We start from the raw sequence: 26,072 nt of genomic DNA on the forward strand, positions 1-26,072 counted from the left end.
GAGCACATAACTGATGTGATTTGACATCACAAACAACAGTTATGCAATCTGATGCCTTTTTCCCTATTTAATTCTGCAGGACGCCACATGTAAATGAGCTATGTTGGCTTTTTTTTATTTCAAAGTAGAGATCTTCATGTTAAACTTTTTACAAAGTAGCTCTTCTATTTGGAACATAAGCCCTGCTCTACTAATGATGTGCTTTTTCCAACTAAAACAGCTGTGAATCAGATGGTCCTGATGTAAGTAGAAACGGACACTTCCTCTGTGATGGAAAAGTGCATGTGTGGTCTATGCTTTACAAGACACTTGAAGTAACAGAGGTATTTGTTGGACTGTTCACAATTTAAAAGTGAGAATTTAAAGCAGCCCATGTGCCTGGAGGTGCATGAGTTGCTTAATAAAATATCATTCTAATGAGATAAAATTCAGAACAGATATCTTTGTTAAAAGTTTAACAAAGATATCTGTTCTGAATTTTAGCTGGCTATTGATGTTCTGTGTGCTATATTCAATAAATCGATACATTTTATTATAGTAAAAGTTTTTTTCTTTTTTGGCATATTCATTACCATTTGCATGACCACACTTTTACTACAAGTACCATCAGTAAACTATGGTGAGTCTAGCAAAACCATGGATAATTTGTAGTTACCACAGTTTAACTATTGTGACCATAGTTATTTGGTTTCATGTGTAGTAAAATGGTTAATTTTCATAAGGGATGTGCTATTGCTGGCTAACACTTATCTTAACACTATCTTATAAACAGTGATGTGACAATACATAGGCCTGTTTTTTTGTTGTTGTTGTTTTTTTTACATACATTTTATTTATTAAATCCTGTCAGGAAACCATGTAAAATCCCTTTTCACTACTTAATTTATTCACTTCAAAATAACTTCTTTAAATGATTTTGAATGTTTAAATTATGCAAATCCAACACAGTTTTTTCAGTGTATAATCTCTATGATTAATTACATTTTTAATTTGTTTGAATGTTTTTCAACTTTGATTAAAAAAGAGAGATTTTTTATAATCCAAATTTAAGGTTTGAATCATTTTTTATTGGTCAAAAGTATATTTTTCCCCAGTGTACTATTAGTATAAATTGCCTTTGTGTTCCTTTAAAGCTTGAAATGCTCCAGTTCCCATTCTTTGTAACTGAATCAAAAAAGCAACCTTTTTTTTCTTTCTTTTGTTCTCATGCAGAGACACTACATTATCTGGACTTTGGCTTCACTGTCAGAAGCACTTATATATATTTTTATTAGGTTACATTATAGCCTATGATTTATTTACAGTTCCTAGCAGATGTGTGGTTCAGAATGTCTTGCTCCATCTGTATTTCATAAACATATAATTTAAGCCCTCTTTCTGCACTTGTGTACACTTCTGACCCATTTTTCTTAACAGTTTGGCATCAGACAAGTGTCTGCAGGGGGAATCGGAGGTATTCGTGAGTTTGAGGAAAAATCTTACATCTACATCGTCACAGAGCATTGAGCTGGATCCATACTGGAGCTTGCACTGATGAGCAGCGCTGTATAGGACTCCAGGGGGAGCAGAGTGCATCTCAAGATCGTTTCTGACAGGAGGGTCATCCAAACACCAGCCCCAGCCTCGACTGTGAAGAACATGACAAAAACACACCACATTCAGATATTTATCATGCAAAGGTTCCTGGTTTAAGTGGAATTCATTCTCAGATTCGTACTTTTGTTGTATTTTAATATTCTTCAATACATCAAGGGCCAGATTTACTGCTTGCCCCAGCACAAACCCTCCTTTGGCATAAATAATTATTTAAAAAAAAACACTTTCAGGATTTAATAAAGACACACATAATGAAAAATTATGGATGAAAGGGCATGGACACTGTTATTTTTGTGTATTATTGCATATGCATCGAAGGAGCTCCCCTTTAAGATGCAACATTTATGGGAGGAGTGTTTTTAAATTAATCAACATGACTTTCTAAGGTCAGAGGTTATCGATGTACAAGTATTTGTGCCCAAAAAAAGCATTTTTACACCCGACATGGTGACAATAGCTGAACATTTTACTGCTGTTGGTAGATTGTGTTGGTCATTATGGGAATGAGCTCGCTGTATCTGTGTTCTTTAATTTGTTCATTGTCAGTATTATATATCATCTACAGAACTTTTTTCTCCCATAGGCACTTTGAAAGTCTCACGCTTATTTGCCCCGTTTGGTAAATCTGGCCCAAAAACAGTCATCTGGATTTGTTGTCCCCCTGTAATAAAATACCTGTTTTAGTATTCTAGTTAAAAAACGAATGAAGTGCAGAGCTTTTTATTTTTCAAACAACAATGTCGGAAAACATACCCATGTCCATATTCTAGGTGACTGGAATGATCCAAGATTCATTAGGCTTAAACTGTGAAACCATTTTGCCACCACAGATTCCTCAACTTTACCCCTTTTGAAAGTCTTTGGGATGTGCTTGAGTTGATTTTACATTCCCTGACCAAAAAAAGTCACAAACTCTGATATTTAGTTTGCACGCCTTTAGCTTTGATAACATTATGCTTTCATTGTGGCATTACAACATTTATTTCCATCAAGACTTGAGTACATTTTTGGCAAAGATCTTGGATTTACAATGGGAGCATTGAATCACACTGTAAAGTCGAGACCAGAACATCTTAAAGACTTTCTGCAGCGTTAAGGTCAGGGCTCTGTAGTGTTAAGGTCAGGAATTGTGGTTGGCAATTCATACATGAAAATTATTCTTCATGCTCACTGAGCCAACAATTCACAAACTGAGCATGGTAAATCTTGGCATTGTCATCCTGGAATACTGTATGTACATGCCCACATCTTATGACATGCTTAAGAAATAAAAAGTCCTGCACTGCATTAGTTAAAATAATGGTTGTGAAACATAAAACATGGCAGGATAAATCACTGTGACAATGATCCAATCCTGGATTGATCAGTATTTGATTGTTAAAATCCAAATGACATTTCGTCAAATGTGATGACACTGTTATTTGTTGTTCTGATTTCATGGTGCCTTTGGTCCACACTTTTACAAAGTCAAAAATAAATAAATAAATAAAAGTAATTTTACAGTGTGGGTGGAAATATGGAGTTTTTAAAATTATTAGCAGTTCTCAGTTGATTCTCTCCAGGTATAATCAATGCTTGTTGATTCTGGCATTATGCATGTTTCTGGGTCCAAGACCTTTATCAGAACCCAAAAGCAGACTACAAAATGTGCTTATCTACAAGTGTGCACTGTAATACTTAGAGTTGGCCAAACAGTAATATTTTGATATTGCTTAATTTTATTGCAGGCCTGTTCAACAGCTGGCACTCCAGGAAAAGTTCAACAATTTCCACATTAATATGCACCGGTTGCAAATTTAATAGTGAAAAAAAAAATCCATCTAAGGAACAGAGTGCCATTTATCCAAACTGAAAATATTACAAAAGCCCTCAAAACCTGTAATGCAGATTGCTGAAAAAGCTCACAAAAAAAGGCCATTCTATGAAGTACAAAAAACTACTCAACTATACAGGAAATGTTTCAGTCAAAATATAACCATCCAATTGTGGTGCAATATGGACCAAATTCTAAGCAACAATCTCCAAGTCCAAGCAGACAGCATGTCAGCCTTTAATTCAGTTTTTGCAATGTAGCTCAAATAATCCAGCTGGAAAACACTCTGCAGCTATAACTGACACTGACGGAAATGGGATACATGCGGCTGCAAAGATCTCTTTAAAAGCCCAAAATTGTTTTGGTCTGCTTGAGCAAGACTAATCTGTTCAGACAACAAGGAGAGGTCCTTTCTGGACACATGCCATCTGTCTTTAAGCCTCCCAAAACGCATGGTTCCTCCCTCAAATTCTCTGTAACACAGTCCATATTTAAAATAAATCAATCAGGCCGAGTAGCAGTTTCTATTGTGCTTTTTACACCTAAAAGTCAACAACATTTACAGGTCCTTAGGATTTGAATTTGAATGACAAGAGGAATTTACTGAATTTATCAAAGGTAATGGCATTCTGGGAAACAAAGTGTTTATACAATTCTGAATGTATAAATGCAAAGTGTATATATAAAATGCATAAGAATAAAAAAAGATTTTAAATAATTGTAATTAGTTTAATTCTAATTTAATTAGTTATAATTGTAATAAAATTTAACAAATATTTATTTTCTAGTTGAAAATAGTTATATTCATTCATTTAAATTCCACTTTGAATTTAGCTCACTTTTATGCATCTTGTTTGCTTATTTAAATTCATACACTGAAAAGGAATGTCAGGAACTGATTTTGGAACGTCTTGCAGGTGAAGTGCAATTTTACAAATTTTCTGCATGCATTTTTAAACAGAAGTCCTAACATATAAACATCAGTGTAGAACATCTGGGTATTTTAATACATTAAAGATAAAGTTTGTCATGCTTGACTTTTTGCAGCTGATACGACTGTATATGCAACTATGCCTTACACAAATATTAATATTGATTCATTTTCTTTATTGTATTGTAACTGTCAAAATGCAATAAACTGTCATATTTAGCTGGTAACATTCAGTCCTTTTACATCTTGTTGCCACTCCAGCTATTCAGACAGTTATATCAGAGACATATACAAAGTGATGGCTCTCATCTGCCCAAGTTTAAAACACAGATAGAATAATGATACAAGGGTAGACATAAACAATCAAAACCTCAAAGGGATTAAGATAAACTAATTACTGAGTTCCCGATGGATCCGCTTGGCCTAGATATCGTAACACAGTCTCATCCTGTGTTTGGGCACAGTTGTGTTAAACATTTACGCCTATCTCAGGCCAAGCTGCAGCAGGCAATCCTTGTCTAATGTGCTCCATATGGCAGGCAGCAAAACTAGTGTTACTATGACAGAAGAATCAACACAGCTTTGTTTCTTCTTGGGAAATCTCAGCCATTCACATTGCTTTGGCAACACACACATGCAAAGTTCAAGAAGTACAGAGCCAGCTTGTTGAGAGGGTAAAACACTGATAAAGCGTCCAGTGGCAGTTGCTGCCAAGAAGCTTTCCAATGAACTCCATTAACTTCCCTTAGGCGTATTTGTTGTAGATTATAAAGATTACACCAATTTGTGCCATCAGAGAAAATGGGTCATCAGTCCATTTTATGCAAGTTATTCATTCCACAACTTAAAATAATAGTATGAAAAATGCTTTCATGACATATGAATATTATAAAAACAAACTTGATAAATGAGATTTGTGTCCTAGCAGTCCTATCTCCACTAGGGGGCAATCTTATTAATTAGTCCCGCAGCTAATCAGGCGACCAATAGAGCGCAGCTTGCCTCATTGAAGCAGCATTTTCTATATATTTACATCAAAAGCAAGCATCGCTAGAGTGAAAATTTAATTAAAAACTTGGGGGGCACATGTCCTAAAAGTTTGAAAACCCTGGGTTTAGCTGGTTGCAACTAAACTCTACAGGATGGCCCTCGAGGATACTGCTGCTCTACACCATTTCCTGTTATCTCTGTACTTTGAATAAAAAAAAGGAAAAAGAAAAACAAGAGTAACAAGTGGAAAAAAAGCATTGTTTTTTACTCACTCGAGGAAGCGCGTGATGTATTCACGGCTACAGCGTGACCAGTTGGGTGGAGAGTTTCCATACAGGAGCTGTGGAGACATGATGAAAGGTCTTTTCCCAATAGGCTCACAGTCATTGCCATTCCCATCATGCTGAATCCCAAAGCTGTGGCATAAAAGCAAATCGTATAGAGTAAGAGGGTGGGAAGACGCTGTTGGACTGGCCTTCAGCCATATTTCACATTGGTTCAAAAGCTGGTAATTCATTCGGTTAGCATTTACAATAATAGGTGGCAAGACACTGAACCATGGTAAATGCATTCACTATCCTTTCTACTTAACTAATCTGTCAAAGTTGTATGCACTCTTTCAAAAGTTACAAAGCCAGTAAACCCTTGCTTTTGCACAAAATCCACCAGAATACATTGAGAGGAACATAACTACCCTTATGAAAAATTAACCATGGTTTTATTATAGTAAAAATGTAGTAACACTTTTTTTCTCTCCATACAGTATTTCACTACAAATACCATGGTTAAAATATGGTTAGTGTAGCAAAACCTTGGTTAATTTGTGGTTACCATAATTCAACTAGACTAACCATGTTTTTTGTTTTTATTTGTAGTAAAAACATGGTTAATTTTTATCAGGATATATATATCTAACTAAGACCAACTAAGTTAACTTATCACTGTGTAACTACACAAATAAGCACTGAGCAATAATTAAAAACATCTACTTACTATAGGATTAAGGTTTGGTTTATGGGTACTTGTTGCTCCATAATTAGGCTTGAATGTTATTACTGTTATTACTACATGTAGCAAGGACACTTTAAATTGAAGTTTTAGAGCCAGATTTACTTAACAGGGCAAATTTGCGCGAAAGTGCAATTCCAAAACAGCATCGATGGGCGTGGACATTTCTGTAGTTGATTTATTTAAAACAGCCAAATTAAAGAACACAGACCAGCATCAGATTTACATATCGACCAACGCAACCTACCAAGCACAGGCCAAATTAGCGTAGTCGTGAATAAACAATAAAGAAATAAATAAGTCACAGTAAATTAAAAAAACCCAGAGGTCTTTTATTTTCTGAAGCAAACAAAAAAATAAAAAAAACATTGCTTGGCAAACGATATGTTTGAATAGTGTTTTTTCCAAATAAATTAATATGTATGGAAAATCCTCTCTCTTCTACAACACTGTCTTTGTTCTCTGCGGTGCCTCCTACTAGCAACAGTAACTGCAGCCATTTCAAACACAACATAGTTTAAGAAATGATTTATTTGGGCATTAAATAATGGCGCAAATACCAGTAATAGAAGAGCGCAAACATTAGTAAATCTCGTTGCATGATTCATTTGAATACCCTCCTCCCGTAAATTTTGCGTTTAAAAGGGAAACTCCTAGAATTACATATTCATTAAGTTAAAAATAACTGTGTCCATGCCTTTTCAGAGATAATTCATCACTGTATGTCTTTAGTAAATCCTGACAGTACAATTTTAACTCCAAAAGACAGTTTGCGCTGGTGCGATGTGTTAGTAAAACTGGCCCTTACTGTTAACTTCACATGGAGAAAATTCCACACACAGAAAACACTGGTAACATACAGTTTATTCATACAGAAATGTGCAAAAAAAAAAAAATTAACCACAGCTTGCTCCATTGACATAAATTATAAGCATTACTTTCCCCATATTTTTACAAACTGAGGAGCTGGGCAAGTCAAACTAAATTTCTGTTTAGACAGCATGTAACAGATTTTGTTGATAGAGCTTTGGTTGTTTAAGAGACTTTTATGTACTGTTGTTGGCTACCATGTCATGAAGATGCTGTTTCATTGAGAAAGCAAAACTACTTATTTTTTGGCCTTTCAAAAGAGGACGATATCCAGCCCGGGGTCATCACATGGTGTTGCCACAAGCCCACCGACTGTTCCTCACTCAAGCCCGCCAGCCGCCGCTCACTCAAGCCTGACGTATGTGATGCTGTGTGTTTTGTTGTGAAAGAGAAACTACTTTGTTTGGCCTTCCAAAGGAGGACACAACTAGAAATCAGTGGTTAAGTTGTGTCAAATATTCAGATAAGTGCAGCGCATTTTATGGAGGAATGTTTCCTGAACCTGCAGAGTAGCCTACAATGTGTATGTGCTCAAAGGCTGTTACTATAAAGCGGGGCAGTTCCAACTCACAGCCTGTAAGTATGTTTTTTATATTTAAAGAATTTACCACTGAGGATTCACACATTAACACAGTCAAATGCTTTGTTTCTGAATGAATCAGCCGTCTGAATGAATCGATTGAATCTCAATGACTCAGTCACTTTCTGTCACCTACTGGTGATTTTACTTTCACATTTCGACGTTGTTGTTTTTTTTGTTATTTTTTTTTTCATGTTTTAAATTATTTTTTATTTATTATTTCAAATATCAGTATTCAACTTTTTGTTAAGAACAAAACATTAGGCCTATTTATACTGTATCTGCAGTTTAAATGCTTCTATCTCCCATCTGAGAAAGATAAACTGTGTAAATACATGCTATTTAAGATACAGATTCCAGAAATGTTTTCTTATGTTTGAATGAAAGACACTAAGTACTGGAAGAAGTCCTTCTTATTCTTACCAAAAAATACAAAATTGGAAGAAATAGTCCAGACTGAACAAAATCTTGTTACTCAAGCACACACACACACACACACACACACACACACATATATTTGCTTCTTTTCCATTTTGCACATTGCTACTTTTACTTTCAATATGTAAGTACATTTAAGATTTGAAAAAATACTTTTTGTACTTAAGGACAACAAATATCACATATTTTAAGAATTTTACTCAAGTAGTATTCTAAAGGGTGACTTCAATACCAAAGTTATTTTGTGGTAAGATATCTGTACTTTAACTTGAGTATGACTTTAAAGTACTTCATACAACACTGCTGATTTTTCTGTATTTTGGATAAAATAAATGCAGGCTTGGTGAGCAGAAGATAATTCTTTAAAAAACATAAATCTTACTGTTCAAAAACTTTTGACTAATATATATATATATATATATATATATATATATATATATATATATATATATATATATATATATATATATATATATATATAATGATATAATGAAGGGGTGTTGGCCCTTACTGAGCTGTCAAGCTGCCTTTTCTGAATCCTGCTGTGCTTACTGTTTATCATGATATCACTGTTTATATTTCTATGTGGCGTGACCACAAACATTTATAAAAGGCATGTGCAGCAGACCAAATGGCATGAGATCAAACAAATTCTAAGTCTAAGTAAGACTCTAATAGGGCTTCTAACAAACAGATTGTCATTTAAGAGTACGCTCCTGTGAAAAAAAAAAAAAAAATCCCCATTTCTGCACCACTAGGCATCCATTAGGCTTCACAAGTCAGATTCAGACCACTTTCATTTACATAATGGTCTGGAACAAACACTGACTTCTTAAAAACTATTTCATATTATCTTCAAGGAAACTATACACAATGAATCATACAGATCTTAATGAAATATACCTGGAGAGATGCTGGGAAAAGAAAAACTTTATACACATAATTGGTACCAGAAAGTCCCCTTCTCCACAACTCTCATGTTAAAAAAGCAGCCGGTTCAGATTTCTACTGAAGAATAACGAGAGAAAATATTCAATGTGTGATGGCCTTATACTGCCAAAACAACAAAACCTTTTACTAACCCTAAACATCTGAACAGTAGTGCATAAAAACGGCAATATATCAGCAACTTTTGCTCTATATATCATTATCTGCATTAGCTATTTAAAAAGAATATATATTAAATAAATAACACAGAGTACCATTTATATTGGAGCTGAGATGCCTCATAAACTGTTGTGAAATGGCTCTACCACTCAAGAGTAATTCACAACAATGTTCAGTACAAGTACAAAAGAACCCAGACATTATAGAAAGTAAGTTAACACATACTGTATGTCACAGAGCCTTTCTTCTTGACAAATTTTGAGGAAGGAAAGAGGAGTCTAGAAATGTGTACACAACAGCCAAATGACTTACTTGTGGCCAAGCTCATGTGCGATTGTAAATGCCAGGGTGAGGCCTGTGTCTTCATTGATGCTGCAGCTGCGGTGAGGTTGGCACATTCCAGCCACATGAGACAATCCCAATGTCTCACAAGGCTTATTGATGGCGGCACAAATGTCTTTTCTGTGTCATAGAAAATGGATAACATGTGCATTATAAATATGCAAAGCAATGCAATTTTGGTTACAATTAGGCAATATTACCTAGTAATGAGGACAGCCACATCATGATGGACTGGATGATCATCATCCTTCATATTGATGCCTTTCTGCCACTTACAAAAGCTGTTCAGACTGTTGTCTGCATGATGCGTAATTTTCAAATCCTCCTGATAACATATAAAATAATTAAATACATGAAGGGGTTTTATATGTAAAGTTTGTATGTATGAAGTATGACAATTACTGAGTTTAAAGAAGCATTACGACTTTATAATTCATTTGAAGGGCAAATAAAAATGAATTTATTGGTTCTTTTATTGAAGGTACTGAAGAATGAGAATTTATGAAAATAATGATTAAACTCTAAAATGCATTAACTTTTAGAATGTGGCAAAAACTACGCACATAAATACAATGTGGTGGTTCCCTTTCAGTCAGTCACTCTAGTCATCATGTCGACATGTCGACCCTGTGACAAGCAGTAGAGGTGTGGTTGTCTGCTTTGCTAGTGGGCGCACTAGTGCACCTGAGGGTTCAGGGACAGGTCACAGGAGTCGCACTGTCTGGCACAGCATCACTGCTGAAAGTTGACGCGTCTTCATGGAAGATGCCAGCAATAGCAGACCCCAACTCGACCACAGCAGAGAAAATTAGGTAAAATTGTTGACCCGCGAGATAAAGTTGTATGCATACTATTTAAGATAAAGTTAGCATACCATTCGACCACCATCAACATGAGGTCACATCTCAAAAATGTGCACCCAAATGAGCATGGCATAATGTGTGGAACACCAGCTAAACAGTGCATCGCCCCCCGCCACAAGCTCTTTGTCTGCAACATGACAAGAGGCCATAATGGATAAATTAATTTTGTTCATTTGTAAGGACATGAGACCGATCAGTATCGCGGATGGGACAGGCTTCGGGGAGTTCTGTCAAGCAATAGAACCGAGGTTTGATTATTTTTCGTTTCATGTCAAGGAAAAGTTCCATGTTTACCACAGCACAGCTCGCTCAGAGCATTCAATATCAGTTCTATATGCTGTAAAACTTCAATAATTATAATTATATTAATATTTGTTTTTAATCACTGAATGAAGCCTGCTATATTTGTGACAACAGTCGCGACCTTAAATTGCTTGCACAAAACTCTTGATTAGCACTCAAAATTAGTTTTTTTTTTATTTAAACCGTTATGCGCAGAGAATGTGAGGGTGAGGGTGTACTCACACTGCCAGTTTGAACCGTGCCCGAGTGCGTTTGACCACCAAAGCGAGGTTCATTTGACTAGTGTGAGTGCTCCGAATCGTGCCCGGGCGCGGATCGATTGGCCGGCCCTGGCCCGCTTGGAAGAGGTGGGCCAGGGCACGGTTCAGTTGGACTCGGGCGCAGTTCGCATGCAGTGTGAGCGCAAACCAGGACGCTTTGCATCACGGTTTTGCGACGCTCCAAAACCAACATGGCAGGGAAAGGGTCGATTTGGTCTACGGCAGAGGTGCAAAACGCATAAAAACTAAAAACTGCAAAGTCCTTGCTGCACTTCAGCTGGTACCTTGCAAACATCCTCATACGAGCAGCACGATTACGTGAAAAATTTCGCGCCACTAAGGCGACACATCTGTTTAACAACAGGCTGTGGACCAAACAACACAAAATTATCCACAAAGAAAACAGAGCGATGCACTCCATTGTGTTCAGAGAGCGCCGCTCTTCCTGTTTATCCCGAAACCGTCGCACCATAATGACGTAAGCGTGCTCCGGCACGAATGCTGAAATCCTATATGTGAGTGCAGGCCAGAGGAGGAGTGGGGAGGGGGGACAATCGTACTCGGGCCCGGTTCATGGCAACCGTGCCTAGTGTGAGTACACCCTGAGAGAGCGTGAGGTCTGCAGTATTGGCCATTAGTTGATCTCCTTGTTTTTGTGTAGGTAATACGTTGTCATATATGTTTAAACTTAAATAGACTACCATTACAAGTCGTTATGTCTCTTTTTATTATTTTGTCCTGTCATTGACAACAGGCGCAACCAGATGTACGAATATAGTTAGAATATTCGTGTTTTTTTAGAGGGAATATTCGAACGTCATTTTTGAGCAATTTTGACAGCCCTACTTTGATCACAGCGCGAGTATAAGTAGGCAGCAGTTGAAGCGCATATTCAGCTTATCGCTTCAGAACAGATCGATCAAATCGTTTTGCTCCTGACTACTCAACTGAGAGAAGATGCCTGAACAAGTTCAGCAGGCTCTTTGAGAGCTCTTCGTGTTGGCGGTACTGCGCTTCAGCAGTGGTGGTTTCCCCTGTCAAGTGGGTTGCACACATCAGGCTGCACTACCCACTGTTTGTGCTGCAGGCGGATATCTCCCCTGTCCACTTCATGTTGCCTCATGCGCCTGGGCATTAAGCAAGTTGAGGTGGCATTTTTTATGGATGAGTCATGTTCTCAATGTGGGAAGATGATCATCTTGGAGTCGAGGGCCAAGCGCCATTACCTCAAAGGAGGAGAGCCTTTGCCTCGAGCTAGTTCTCGTCATGGTGGCAGTCAGGTGGGGGCTAATTTCAGGCAGTTGCATGTGCGGTTTGAGGGTGATGGCAAACCCTCCAGGTAACCAATCCTCAGAGGGACCATCACTCGTCTTGAACTCCACAACCAGTTTAGTTAACAATGGAACTTGCTGGGCCCTCTACAGGGAGTGTACCAGCAGTATCCTTTGGCACTACTCCTGACCACCGGATGTCGATTGCTGCTTTGGAGGGTGAGCTGGAGCTTTCTTGAGAGGAAGATTTGGCTGCACTGCTGCCTCTGGGACTGTAGCAATGCCTGAATTAGATCCAGAAATAATGGCTATGCTTTCCCGGGCCACCATGAGGATAGGGCTTGAGCGGAGACCTCCACCGTGTCCCCAGCTCTCAAGGTTGGATGATTAGTTCTTTGGGGTGGTACGTGCTGGTTCTCAGCGCCCAACCCCAGTGTCATTCCTCTCCGACGTGATGCATGAGAGGCTTACTAGGTCATGGATGGCACCTTTTTCTGCCAGAAACCTGCTAACTCCTCCCTCACCACTCTTGACGGTAGTTCAGCTAGGGAGCATTCGGGGGTCCCCCCGGGGAGCGGTTTCCTGCGATGCATTTGTGTCCTAATACTGCCTCCACCTGGCAGGGCGACACGTGCCCCCCCTGTCTGTAGGTTCTCATCTGGTCTGTATGGCAATGCTTATATGGCCTGTGCAGAGGCTGCCTCCACCTTATACGCTAAAGGCATTACTGCTGGTTCTTCTGGTTTAAGCAACTGAGGGACCTGCATGAGGGTGGTCACAATCCTGAAGTTCTAGAAGAGCTTGTGCGATGTCCAAACTTGTGGTCCAAGAGCTTTACCTCTGGTAGTGTCTGGTCGACATGAGGGAATGCCGACAAAGGTCCCTGTGTCCCAGACCGGCCTTTTCGGTGACAAAATCAAGAACATGGCCCAGCAGTTTTTGTCTGCACAAGAGCATACTGAGATGATCCAACGTTCTGCCATGGCAGGCAGCTGCTGCCTCCACACGTCCGACAGCTACTGCACCCCACTGCTTGTCGCTGATGACACCCTCATCCACAGCAGCCTCAAGCAAGCAGCGCCATGGAGCTGGGCATAGACAGGCCTCCTCGCCCATCCATGCCCCCATTAACCTGGCGGTGAGTGGAAGAGCAAGAAGCCTCGGGATGGCTGACCCAGAGAAAGAGGGAATTGCTCTTTGGGGGATGGTGAATGCAGCTCTCCATCCCCCGGAGGAGGGCTGGGTGGAGAATCTGGTTTCAAAAAATCTTGACAGGAGAGCGGGGTCCAAAGAGGGCATGGAGAGTTGCAGATGGTCAAACACTGGACCACACTCATCTTCCTCTCTCACCAGCAGCGGGCAGTTCGAGAGTGTCATGAAAGACCCTACTCACGCACCCTCTGCCAAACAGTGGAGCCAGGTAAGTTTTGCACTGCACATTCATACACCTCTTCACATCTCTGCGTTCCACCACGCTGACCCACCACAGGTCAGTGTTCCCGTTGGTCCAACTTGTGTGGTGTCTGGATGCCTGCTTACCCAGTCTGTCTCCCTGGCTCCTGTGGACCATCAGACTCAGCTATGCGATTCAGTTTGCCCAGCATCCCCCCAAGTTCAGTGGCATCTGCTTCACATCAGTGAAGGCGGCTGATGCTCCTGTCTTGTGTGTGGAGATTGCAGTCCTACTGGTGAAGGATACGATACAGCCGGCCAATATGGAGATGGGATTTTACAGCCCTTACTTCGATGTACCCAAGAAAGTCAGTGGGTTACGTCCAATCTTGGACCTGTGTGTCTTGAACCAGGCCCTTCACCTTTTTATGGAGGCAGCAGTGTTCCTCTGAGAGAACAGGGCTTTCACATTCTCAACTACCTCTACCTCAATGACTGGATCATACTAGCTCAGTCTCAGGATCAGTTGTGTGCACACAGGGATTTGTGTCCCTCCTGATGCAAAGACGTGCTCAGTCGGTGTAGGATTGCCTGCGTATGTTCAAGGGCAGGACGGCGGTCCCACTGAAACAGTTTCAGAGGCTCCTGGGGTAAATGGCAGCTGCATTGGTACTCACACTACTGGGGCTGCTTCATATGAGACTGCTTTAACACTGGCTCCAAGTCCTGAGGTGGGTGTGGCAACGAGGCACTCACCGGGTCTGAGTCACACCTTTCAAAGTCTGTATTTTTTTCACTTAGTTGCTCTCTATAAGGGCTGTCACTTTTGTGAAAAAGCATTTTCGATTTTTTTGACATAAGTGTTCATTGAATCGATTGTAAAATCGATTTTCCATGTCTAAAAAAAAAGAAGTTTCCTTTTTCAACGCCAAATATCGGACGAACGTAAAGAGAGCGCTGGAAATGCACAAGTCAGCAATATTTCTTATTTATTGGCATTAGAGCTGTAATTGGGCCTTAAAAGTTAGGCCCGACAGGACCCGAGCCCGACGAGTTCATTTTGATTTACAGCTTTTTAAAAGCCCGAACCCGTTTGCAGCCCGAAATTCAAATGTGCACACACACACAACTCTTTTGCCTTTTGTCAAGAATGAGTCATTTATACATGTTTTAACATAATTTATTTATAACTAACGTAGACTATACCACTTGGAAGTTGGAATAAAGAACTAAAATAAGTCCTCTGTGACAGAGTAACATCTCAGCACTCTAAATAGACATAGGCTCATTTAGCCTATAAATAGACCAACGCACAAATAAAAACGAGTCTTTTTTAACAAATTAAATTAAGATACATTTTAAATTAAGATGCGTATTTGGCAATAACAAAAATAAGATAAAGGCTCCGTCGGATTTGCTTCTCCACTATCAGCTGACATTTAATAAAAGAATAATGCCAACATTAGCGTATATACTCTGTCCACATTATGCATTTAAGCCTCAATTAATATATAGTTATCATTTGAAAAACCTTTACTCACAGAGATTAGGCTAGGTCTACATGTTTTTGTGGAGGAAAATGAAGTTGATATAAATTAAGCCCGAACCCGATAGGCAAAGATATTCAGCTCTAATTGGCATGAAGTTTCGTGCAGAATAACAAACAGCAACAGGAGAGCTACAAATGAAAAACAACACTGCAGGCTTCAACCCGGCTGTATTTATGATTTAGGCAATTCAAGGCAATTAGGCTGCGCAAGGTGGGGGTATTACTGCCAATCTTTCACCACAAAAGCAGGTCGCTGTCTGCTGGCAATGGTGACTCCTTTTCATAACTCAGCATCTCCTGTAAGAGGTCGCTTTCGACGTCACTGGGTCTTATAGGTGTGTAAAATTGCTGGTATTTTCTGTCTAGCTTTTGCAATGCCTACTGCACTTTCTGAATTCTTTATTTTCCTTTTCTGCTTGTTTGTGATTTTTGTTACATATATATTTTTTAATTGTTTAATTATTTTAAAATTAATAGTTTGGTTAAAATCGATTCCCTATTTTCATTTTCGAAACATTTTTGGTTGGTCCTATCGATTGTGCAATCGATTTTCAAACGAAAAGTGACAGCCCTACTCTATGTTACTCAAACCGGTAGTTCAATGTTCTCACATTTGTTGTCTAGTGGTTAACATTAAAATTACTTTGGGTATATGAAACTAACACCCAATGACATAAACTGTTCTCACTCATGTTTCATGTTCGCAGTCATGAATCCAAACAACTGCTATGGTTATCACTATGCCAATAAACAAATTTCAGGAGCATTTCTGCAACATAAGGCATGTATGTAAAAGGTCAGATACTGGCATGAGGGAGTGAGAAATATTATTTAACTGCAAATTATTGCTGAATAATAATAATAATAATTTCACTAATATCATTAGAATTTAATTTATGGTTTATTACCAAACCCTAACTCATCAACCATCAAATGCAAGTCAAAATTGGCAGTAAACAAATCATTACATTTGAGTTGAATTTAAAGCCACAATGTAAGAATGATAACGTGATGTGTGTGATTCAAATCTAATTTTAGTTTATAAAGACTACTTTACATCTCATGTGATTTTTTTCTCTAACGCCTGCAACTCCTCCAATTTACCACCAATATACCAAGTTTAGAATATGCTTTTCTGACAGTATTTTTTTTTCTTTTTCCCTTCAGAAACCCGTTTGGTGACACATATGGGGAATATTCCTCAGATTAAGCCATGAAAGCAAAACGTGATGAACAGTGATTACCAACACTCCTGAATTAGGTGATTCATTCCCACAATTAAATGCTGGCATCACCAAAAAAAACCTTGCGGTGTGTACATGAATCATAGTGCACCTAGTCTGTTTTGCAGCAATGATATTGACTTAGACTGTCTGCCATGTATTTTTAGAGCAAGAATTTGTATCATTGCTTTGTCATTTCACTTACCTCATCCTTTTCCAGCAGAATGAGACGCACGACAGCGATGTTGATTGCATTTCCAATGCTGGCATCCCGAAATAACCCTGCCACCTATAAAACAAAACATGCTCACATATCAAATTGTAAATAATTGAATGTCATGTTGATTTGAAGCTGATCTAACATCACAACCCTTCTACTGCAGTGGTTTATACATTTTGGGTCAAAATCCATGGGCAGTAATGGCATTTTGTTTTAATTCCTCTGGAATGGAGAGCATTTGGATGAAAGTTAGAGAAATGGATAGAGTATCTGTCAGCAGTGTGTGGACCCTTATGTTGCCTATGATCTGGCCGCCGACTAAAGGGAACAATAATACTTAATGTTGTAACATTTTTAATGACTGGTATGGGAAGGATTTAGACTGAAGTAACCTCAGATAGCTTACTGCGGTCGCTGTTTTCAGTAAGGCGGAGGACAGATCACATAATGACAGATTTTTAGGAGCTATGACAGCCAAGTTAATCACAGATCTTAACAGGGGCTTAGATGAAAAACAGTGGAGCTGAAGCTCCCCCCTAAATGGGGTCTAGGAATTCCTATGCAGAGAAGTAACCAAAATAAATCTCAAGTACACTTGATTTGACTGATATACTGGTATTGAACTAAGGAGTTTAGCACAAACATATTTTCTGCTGGTGAGATGCTTAGAAGTTATGCTCTCATATCAAAGCTCTCCTTGAGGTAAATGTGGTCTGAAATGTGATGAGGCATTTTCTATGCTTCTGTGGTGCTCATTGCAAAATGTTCCAGTGAATTAATGAGGCACCTTTGAAGCCGTTCTGTCTTTTTGAGGTGAAGCAACTTCCACTGACATTAATCTGATCTTTGATATGTCTATGGCACACTCAAAATCTGGTTAAATGTATTATAGTACCTTTTTTTTTCCGGTTGCAGGTACTAATGTTCCAGTTCTCTGCAGTGATCAAGCTTACATGGAATATGTTGGCAAATATATTTATCAAAGTGAGAGATGTAAAGCAAATTAAGGAGAAAAAAACAAACAAACATTTGATCATTAGTCATTGGAATTAATTAATGTATTTCTAGGCATGACTCATCCTTGCTTAAGCTTCATGAATGAAAACTAATATCATGTTGCTTTTCAAGCAGGGGTGTGCTTTTACTTTTTAAGCAACCTGGCTAACAATTTTTCACTGGCAGATAAAACACATTAAAGTCTTTAATATTTACATTTACACAACCCATATCTAGAATCCAGAATATCATAGAGTCTTGGAGTTAGGACTTGTAAGACCCCTTTGACTTGGACCAGTAAGTAACCATCAAGTAACCAGGCAGAACCCCCAACACCCAATTAGGAATTGCTTGCCAACCATCAGAACACCCAAGCAGTTGCATAGCAATGAAATAGTAACCACTCAGAACATCTTAGGAATTGCATAACAAATCCTATTATGTTCAGAAAATGTAAACCACTACTTGTAATCCTGTAATAGTCATATTTGTAAAGACATATTTATTAAAAAGGCACTGTGAATACATATCAGCAGTATGTTTGCTGGAAAGAGAATTTATGAGCTCAATGGTGCCTGAAACCCAAATAATTTGTCCTCTCTACTGATTCTTTAAACTGCAAACAAGAGGCTGTAGTTGATTTACATAAACATTTAGCAGACACTTTTGTCCAAAGCGACTTAAAATGCATTCAGGCTATACATTTTTTATGTTTGTTCCCTAGGAATTGAACCCACAACCTAACGCAATGCTCTAATACTGAGCCTCAGGAACATTAAAATAGTTAGTTAATGGAGGAACTCTGTTTGCCAATTTTTTCAGATTTTCTTTTTGAACAATCACTTCATATAAACATGTTGGACCACTTTCTACCAATTTTCTACCAAAAAAAAAAACACATATCAAAGGTTAAAATCCATGTGATTTACTTGAATCTGCAAAGAGAAAACTTTCACCCTCACATGAAATATCAATTCACATCAATTGAAATGACTATAGCTAACCGTAGAAGATTTGCAGAGCAATGTTAAATGTGACCACACTTTTAGAATATTGCTTCCTATGCCACCAGTAGACAGCAAGGTAGCTTGATAAATGTGGAACATTTGTGTCTAATCCCACAGCCTCTTTTATTAACTGTAGCTCTGTATTCCTCACTTTGATTCTGAATTGGTTATTACCCTCGTTAGCCTGTTCAACAATAAACAAAAAACACTAAAATACTGCAGCAATGGGTCTATATTGCCAGATCTAAACTCCTGCCAACTTACGTACAGTAAGTAGCAGGCCAGACCTACAAGAGAAGCAGCCTGGCAGGAAACTGAGGATAATGGAATGTTTCCCCTTTATAGAATGTTCTTCAATACCAACCAAGTGTCTGGAATGGAAAACCTTTTTCCCTGTAGGCTTTTCCCTCCACAAAACAGAAGCCAGACAAAGCATACAGAGCATATTTTGGAAAATGTACCTAGCAGACTGGATCGGTTACATGGTCAGCTGACTTGGATCCAGCTCAGGAGCAACTAGCAGAAAGAGTGCTGCCTAAAGGCACACTGTAGCTATTTGAGGTGAAGAGAGCCAGCGAGGTGAAAGCTGAAGGGATGAAATGAGGACAGTTTGAAACAACACGTCAGAGTTGAGTATGAAAAAAAAAGCGGATTTGGAAACTTTTTGAACTCTTTCCATGGGTGTTCCTGACAAAGTGAAGATGATTGACAATTTGTTCACCATAGAAAACAAGGCTAATCATACATATAATCTTCTAATTAGAAGCAGATCACAGTCTACTACAATTATCAGCAACATGAATAAGCTGGATAAACATGGTGTACAACTTTATTTGTAAAACAGTATATATAAGAAAATTTAAGTAGTGGAAGCTGCCACCACAATGTCAGATGGTTGCTAGGATGTTTAAGGTTGTCGCTTAAAATGTGAAAGCTAGTGAAAGCAAATGAATGCTTTGATCATGGGATTATTTTCACTGCCTAACCATTCCCCCAGATGAAATACATAAATCTGATCACTTTGAAAGTGTCACAGGATGAGATATACTGTATGCAGAAGTTTAATACTTTAAGTCGCAGTATAAATTATTTTTTTGTGATACAGAATTGCGAGATGTAAAACAGAACTCTGACTTTTTGTAATTCTATTCACAATCATTACTTTTTTTCTCAGAATTACAAGAAACAAAGTCCAAATTGTGAGATAAAAAGTTGCAATTACTTCTTTTAATTCTGTGGCGAATAAATTTTATATGTTTATTTATGCTTTGATTTGAATTAAAACAACATATCTGCATATTGTAGCTTTGTAAATTTATGGCTGAACCACTTAAGTCACATTAATTATTTTACCGATCTCCTTGCTGTGTTTCTGGATGTTGATTGTGTTAATTACATTACTGTCAGTCTACAGCTCTGAGAATGTATCATACATATCTTGAAATGTATTTAAAAAACTGAGTTTTTGCGGGTTTGGGACAACATAAGGATGAGTGATTAATTATATAATTTTCATTTTTGGGTGAACTATCCCTTTAAAGCTTAAGGGACAATTCTCCCAAAAAATGTAATTAAAACTGAATCACCCTAATGCCATTGCAAACTTATATGAGTTACTTTCTTTATTATTATTAATAATAATAATAATAATTTTCCTTTTGTTTAAATCTTTTAGTTCATAAAGTGAAAATCAGTGAGGTTCAAAACAGTACTGAACCCCACTGACTTTCAGTGCATAACAATAAATACACATACTGTACAGGATTGGAATGAGATGAAGGTTAGTAAATGATGACAGGACAGTGATCTATTTAAGGGTTTAGAATAAGTATGAGCAACAGTAATAGCAGTGCTTGCCTTGGAAAACACCATGCATGAATTATTTATAGATAGGACTGCTACTCACAATATTCATGACAGAGAGCACATAGCTCACAACTCCTTTGCTCCCATGGTATTCCACCATTTTAGGGTCAGCCACTACCAGAGCCTCGACCCACTTCTCAGTGCTTATGGAGCGCTGTCTAATCCGTCTGCGATGTTGCCGTCTCTCCCAGCGATCTCTTTGCCTTTCCACCTGCTTTGCCCCGCCTAAAGTTCCAAGGATGATTAAAAATGACCTTGGATCATTAATGCATGATGTGCTTTAATCATGAAAGACATCTCTTCATAAATGATTTAGCCTCTTTGAATCCTACGCCACAAAATCTTACCTCTGACCCCACAAGTCGTGTTAGCTGTGTGCTCCCCAAGCAGTGGCTGCAGCAGCTGGTGTTCTGATTGGACAGCATGCCGCTTATAGACTGCATGAGTCTGTGGAACTGACTTTTCTTGTGCTGACTCCAGAGGGCTAATGAAGAATTCCTCTTCTGAGAGCTTGAACAGCCCTGTCTAGAGAGAATACAAGGTCAAAGTAACGTGACAAAAATGTAAACAGTGTATACCCATGCAATCCACATTCATTGTCTCATTTCACTGCAGTCATATGTATTGCCAAAGGGCACCTACTACTTACTATTCCTAAGTATTAAACAGAGTTTTACTCAGAATGATAACAACATGAACTTTACCCAACAGTGAGGGTCAGTAATCAACTACACAAAGGAAAAATTATTTTTTATAAGGTTTGTAAATAAATTTTTCATGGCTATTTGTATTGTTTTTTTAAAGCGCTTTGAGTGCCTAGAAAAGCGCTATATAAAATGTAATGAATTATTATTAAAAACATAATGAATTATTAATGTATAAATACTATAAATTTTTATGGGAGCCACACAGCATTAAATTTTTTATAACATGAAACAACCTTACCTTTGTTAAAAAAAATTCTTATGTTTTACAAAGAACACTTACCGACCTTGTGAAAATTGTTTTCCCCTGCATTTTTTTGCATGCTAAGTTAACAATGTGACTTTCCTGACAAATAGGCTTTTTTTTATCATCATCATCAGGAAAGTTGCATCACCCTGACATTTGTGTTACTTTATGCAACAGCAACCCATCCACCCCTCAAGGCTGTAAAATTTTGTAGGGATGCTACGAGCGTGTCCCATCAATATCCAGCGACTACTGAATTGTCTCTGGTAATAATTTTAATAAAACAATTAAAATATATTAATATATGGAGACTGCTGTCTGTCAGTGTCTTGTGGGGTTTATTTTTATTTTTCTGGATTGTCTCACTTAGTTTAAGTATCTGTGGGGTCTGTTAGCCCGGGCCCAGATTCTCTACTCTCGACCCCGTTATATAAAGCTGGATATACAGGAAGGCTAATAAGACTTGGAAGCACCTGAAAAGGTAAAGTAAACATGCTATAAATCCCTGCTTACTACAGGACTCTGATTTATTGCATGAAAAGAGCTAGAACATAACGTAAGTGTCCACAGTTCAGTTAAATGATAAATTTTACAATTTTTTAACATAATGCTGTTAAACTGTTTGTGAAAGTGGCTTGATGGGTTTTAACAAAGTGAGCCATTTTTCTGTATTATATGGATCACCTATATCAACATCCTTTGTTTGGCATAAAACAATGTTTCTTCCTAACAATCGTAACCTTAACCCTTGCTCTAACCTCTAACTTCAACCTATTTACAAAGCTGTCATCATGGGAGACTTCTGGGAATGTTGCCCAAGCAAGCCCTGTTATGAAGGGGTCACTAAAGACCTATAGGGGAACCCAAAGATTCATCACTGGGTGTCCACCAACAAAAAACAGACGCCACTGGCTTAATCGAATTCCTTTATATCCCTAAAATATAAGGTCAATTATAAGTTGAAAAGAATGTTTTTCATTGCCAATTAGAAATATTATTAGCATTGTTTGATCAAATATTTCCAGATTTTTATACTTCTACGTGAGAACATCAAAATACAAACAATGCTTATTAACTCACCAGGCCATTGCAAGTGCTCAGAGCAGCTTGACCCCACTTATGTGTGCTGCTCCAGACATCTCCCAGGAAGTAGCAAAGAGAGTGGCCATGGCTATTTAATGTAGACCCTTGCAGACCACCGTATCTCCACTCTGTGAGGAATCCAGGTGCTAGCAGATGAGGGTTTAGGGTGAGGTTAAAGTGCAGGTCTTGACCACCATACTGCAGATGGTAAAAAACCTTGGCCAGGCTCTCTTTGTTTTTTAATGTCTCTCTCCTTTGAATTCGACTCACATGGTGGGACACATGATTGGACAAAAAATGTCCAGATGAATCTACTCTGATAGGATGAACAACTTCGTAGTTAGGAAATCCATTAGGAGAGCTATCTGCAAAAACACCAGGGTAATAACTCTTAGGATAAAAAGGTGCCACAAATATTAAGTGGATTAGTTAATTAGTATGGTGTTACAACACAGAACAGTTAAAAAAAATGAAAACAGATGTTGCATTGAATGGAAAGGTCACACTTTTGGCCTAGTATCAACTACTCAGCTTGCAGCTACTTTAGCTATCATTTTGGTTACAACTCAGATATACACATAATGTTCTATCAAATGTAAATTAATTAAAAGGATTAATGTCTGCTAGACAAGACGTGCTCATTCTTCCAGTCGTTACTGCTGTTTGCAGGCTTCTGTAAATATTTAGTTATACGTAGCATTATGCTTCAACTAACTTAAATGGTGCAAAAGCTCAAATATTTAGCAGTGCATAAACGTAGTACCTATTTACAATTTACAGCTTATTTAACAGCCTTACTAGAATATCATTGAGATGGCTGGGTTCTTTTGGCTTAATCTAGTAAGTAAACTAAACATCAGCTACCGAGCTCATGCTAGCAATTTAGCATACTAGCTATCAACCACTCATTAATGATCACTTCCCCCCCCAGAACATGTCAAAGTCTATGTATGTGTCTTATGTATATTTTACAAAACACTAAATGTTTAAGTTTTATATGATTTACTTTTTATTATCATCTAAAGATATGACCAAACAACACAGATAATTTACCATAGTTTAGACTTTAAAATTCCCCAAAGATTTTACTAAATGCACTGATTTTTAAGAATTGTGTGTCTTTGACTGAAATTTTGCAATTGGAACATTGTAACATTTCTGCTCTTTATTTTGTGCATGGATAAGTTTTAATAAACAAATCATTTACAAATAAAATCCATGATCCACTCAAATCCATGAATTATCCTAATAACAGCATGCTGAAGTCTGTCATTCTATTCAAATTATAGACCAGAAAAATACACTTACGGAACGATTTATAGCAATTATGTGGTAAAGACTAAAATAACTTCTCAGGTCTGCATTCTCCATATTCCATAATTTCCCCAGAGACTCTATAGTACAAACATTCGAACAGTCTTTGTTACATGACTTCATTCTGTTCATTGGTAGCCCTGTTGCTTTGACCTACATGATTGTGGAAGCAGAGGGGTTTCCACAAGAGAGCAGCAATAGAGGTAGTATCCGTCAAGAAACAGGATATGGAGTGGGGGATGTATATGCCATCAGGGAAAACAGAAGTCAAAAGCCAAACAAAAGTGCTGTGATGCTGATATTTAGAAACAATTCACATTACAGTATCCTATGACCTTACACTTTAATATAGTTATATACAATAGCACTAAAATTACAATTCAAATTTTTGATAACAGACAGTTCTGAAATTTTATTGTTGTTTATTATTATCAAATTTTATTAAATTCAAATTTAGATTCAAATAACCTTATCAAGAAAGATGAATTCATAGTTTATAAAATGGTCTAAATAAACAGTTCAGAGAGAAACTTGGGAACACTGGGCCAAATATTTCACTTCAATGCTTTTCAGGTTGATAGTGTATTTGCACTTAAATAATTTTACAAGTGCATGAATGTCAATGCATTCGATGACAAAATATTACAAGTTTCAAACAGCAGAGCTTTTTCCAGAACTAATTAACTTTTCTGAGCCATTTTTGCAATTACCGGTTTTGCAGTGGTCTTAAGTGGATGTATGAAATCCTCAAAGTATTAACCAAACCAAAGTATTCATTTCATCACATTATATGAGCATGCTTCACTCCAATTAACGTTTTACAACCCCTAAGTGTCACAATACGTTTTGTCTTGATGAACAGAATATATGCCATTTTAAAATCAGAATGCAGGCAAATTATCTTTATCAAATATTTTGCTTGCAATACGTGTGCTTATCTTCGTCTATTTAAAATAAAAGCCACGTTTAAAAAAAACAAAAAAAAAAACAAGTGCCCAAAATACTATTTGGGCCTCTTTATACAAACACAATTGTGTGCACAGGCGCACATCATGACAAAGGAACAAAAAAATGCTAAAAATCACAGCGTGGGACTATAATGAGACACAAGCTCAACCCACTCACCTGTGTCTTGATTATATGCGCTAGCTGTTGTGCTCTCGAACATGGACAGAAGTCCAGCTGTTATCACAAAGCAGAGAGAGAAACGTGCTGGTCCCAAAACTTTAATGCCGCAGTCCAGCTGTACCATCATGTCAAACTGCACAGAGGAGAAGACAGATCACTTACATCTACAGTCCATTTAAATGGTGATAGTTTGAAAAGTAACTTCTGCCTAAGCCTTATGCATCGGTAGTTTGGACCCATCACACAAAAGAACGCTTCTGCATTTATTAGACCAGAGATCTGCAATGGTCATCAGTCCGAGACAAATGATGTAGCATGATAAAGTCTGTGAATCCGGTGCATGGGCGATTTTGGGCTCCGTTAATTCAACTGGGACGGCTGCAGTTACTGATGCCGCACACAGAAGAGCAGTGAACTTTGTTTCAGTAAAACTTTGTAAGAGTTCCGCCCTCTCAGTCTTCTAGTAGGAGGACCCTGTCTTGTTTCAGTGTGTCAGACTGAACCCACTCCAGTCTTTGTGCAGTGCTTCGTGATTATACTCAAAAGACTCACATCCCATAATTTAACAGCTTGTAACTGAACACAAACGAAGGACGCGTTCTTGAATTTAATCTGTGTAATTTAAAATTTGGAATAGGAACACAACAGTCGATAGCCATTGGCTGTTGCGTCGCGCCTCGCGCCAAAAGCGTTTATTCCTTTGTCATTACAGCTATAAACTCGATTTACATTCTGTCCGGTTCCTTTTAGTTCCGGGTAGCTAGCTAGCTATTTTTGAATGCAAGAAGTCATGTTTCTGAATCCATGTTGATGCTATTAATAATAATGCCAATCATCATAATTTTTCTACAATGCATTATTTTATAGCCTATTTTTTGATAAGCCCATAGCCTATATCCTTTGACTATAATCATTCTCATTTGTTTTCCACTTGGATATGGAAAATACACAAATCTATAACAACATCAAGG

At 37.9% G+C, this 26,072-nt stretch overlaps 1 protein-coding gene across 2 annotated transcripts in view; it reads right to left on the bottom strand.

Moving 5' to 3' along the window:
- LOC113106359 (A disintegrin and metalloproteinase with thrombospondin motifs 7-like) overlaps nucleotides 1–25,674 on the bottom strand; it is a 78,930-nt gene extending 53,256 nt beyond the window's left edge. Inside the window, exons 1-9 of one of the 2 annotated variants that reach the window (XM_026268214.1) lie at nucleotides 25,099–25,671; nucleotides 22,657–23,024; nucleotides 20,973–21,150; nucleotides 20,666–20,850; nucleotides 16,742–16,825; nucleotides 9,876–10,000; nucleotides 9,646–9,795; nucleotides 5,603–5,746; nucleotides 1,483–1,627 (exon numbers count right to left, since the gene is read on the bottom strand). In XM_026268214.1, the coding sequence (XP_026123999.1) occupies nucleotides 1,483–1,627; nucleotides 5,603–5,746; nucleotides 9,646–9,795; nucleotides 9,876–10,000; nucleotides 16,742–16,825; nucleotides 20,666–20,850; nucleotides 20,973–21,150; nucleotides 22,657–23,024; nucleotides 25,099–25,228 (1,509 nt within the window). In that variant the 5' untranslated portion in view covers nucleotides 25,229–25,671. Of the gene's footprint in view, nucleotides 1–1,482; nucleotides 1,628–5,602; nucleotides 5,747–9,645; nucleotides 9,796–9,875; nucleotides 10,001–16,741; nucleotides 16,826–20,665; nucleotides 20,851–20,972; nucleotides 21,151–22,656; nucleotides 23,025–25,098 lie in introns of both variants that reach the window. The other variant, XM_026268215.1, reaches the window with a different exon arrangement.
- Nucleotides 25,675–26,072: the final 398 nt, after the last annotated feature.

This window comes from Carassius auratus, chromosome 7 (genome assembly GCF_003368295.1).
Source record: "Carassius auratus strain Wakin chromosome 7, ASM336829v1, whole genome shotgun sequence".
NCBI classification, from domain to species: domain Eukaryota; kingdom Metazoa; phylum Chordata; class Actinopteri; order Cypriniformes; family Cyprinidae; genus Carassius; species Carassius auratus.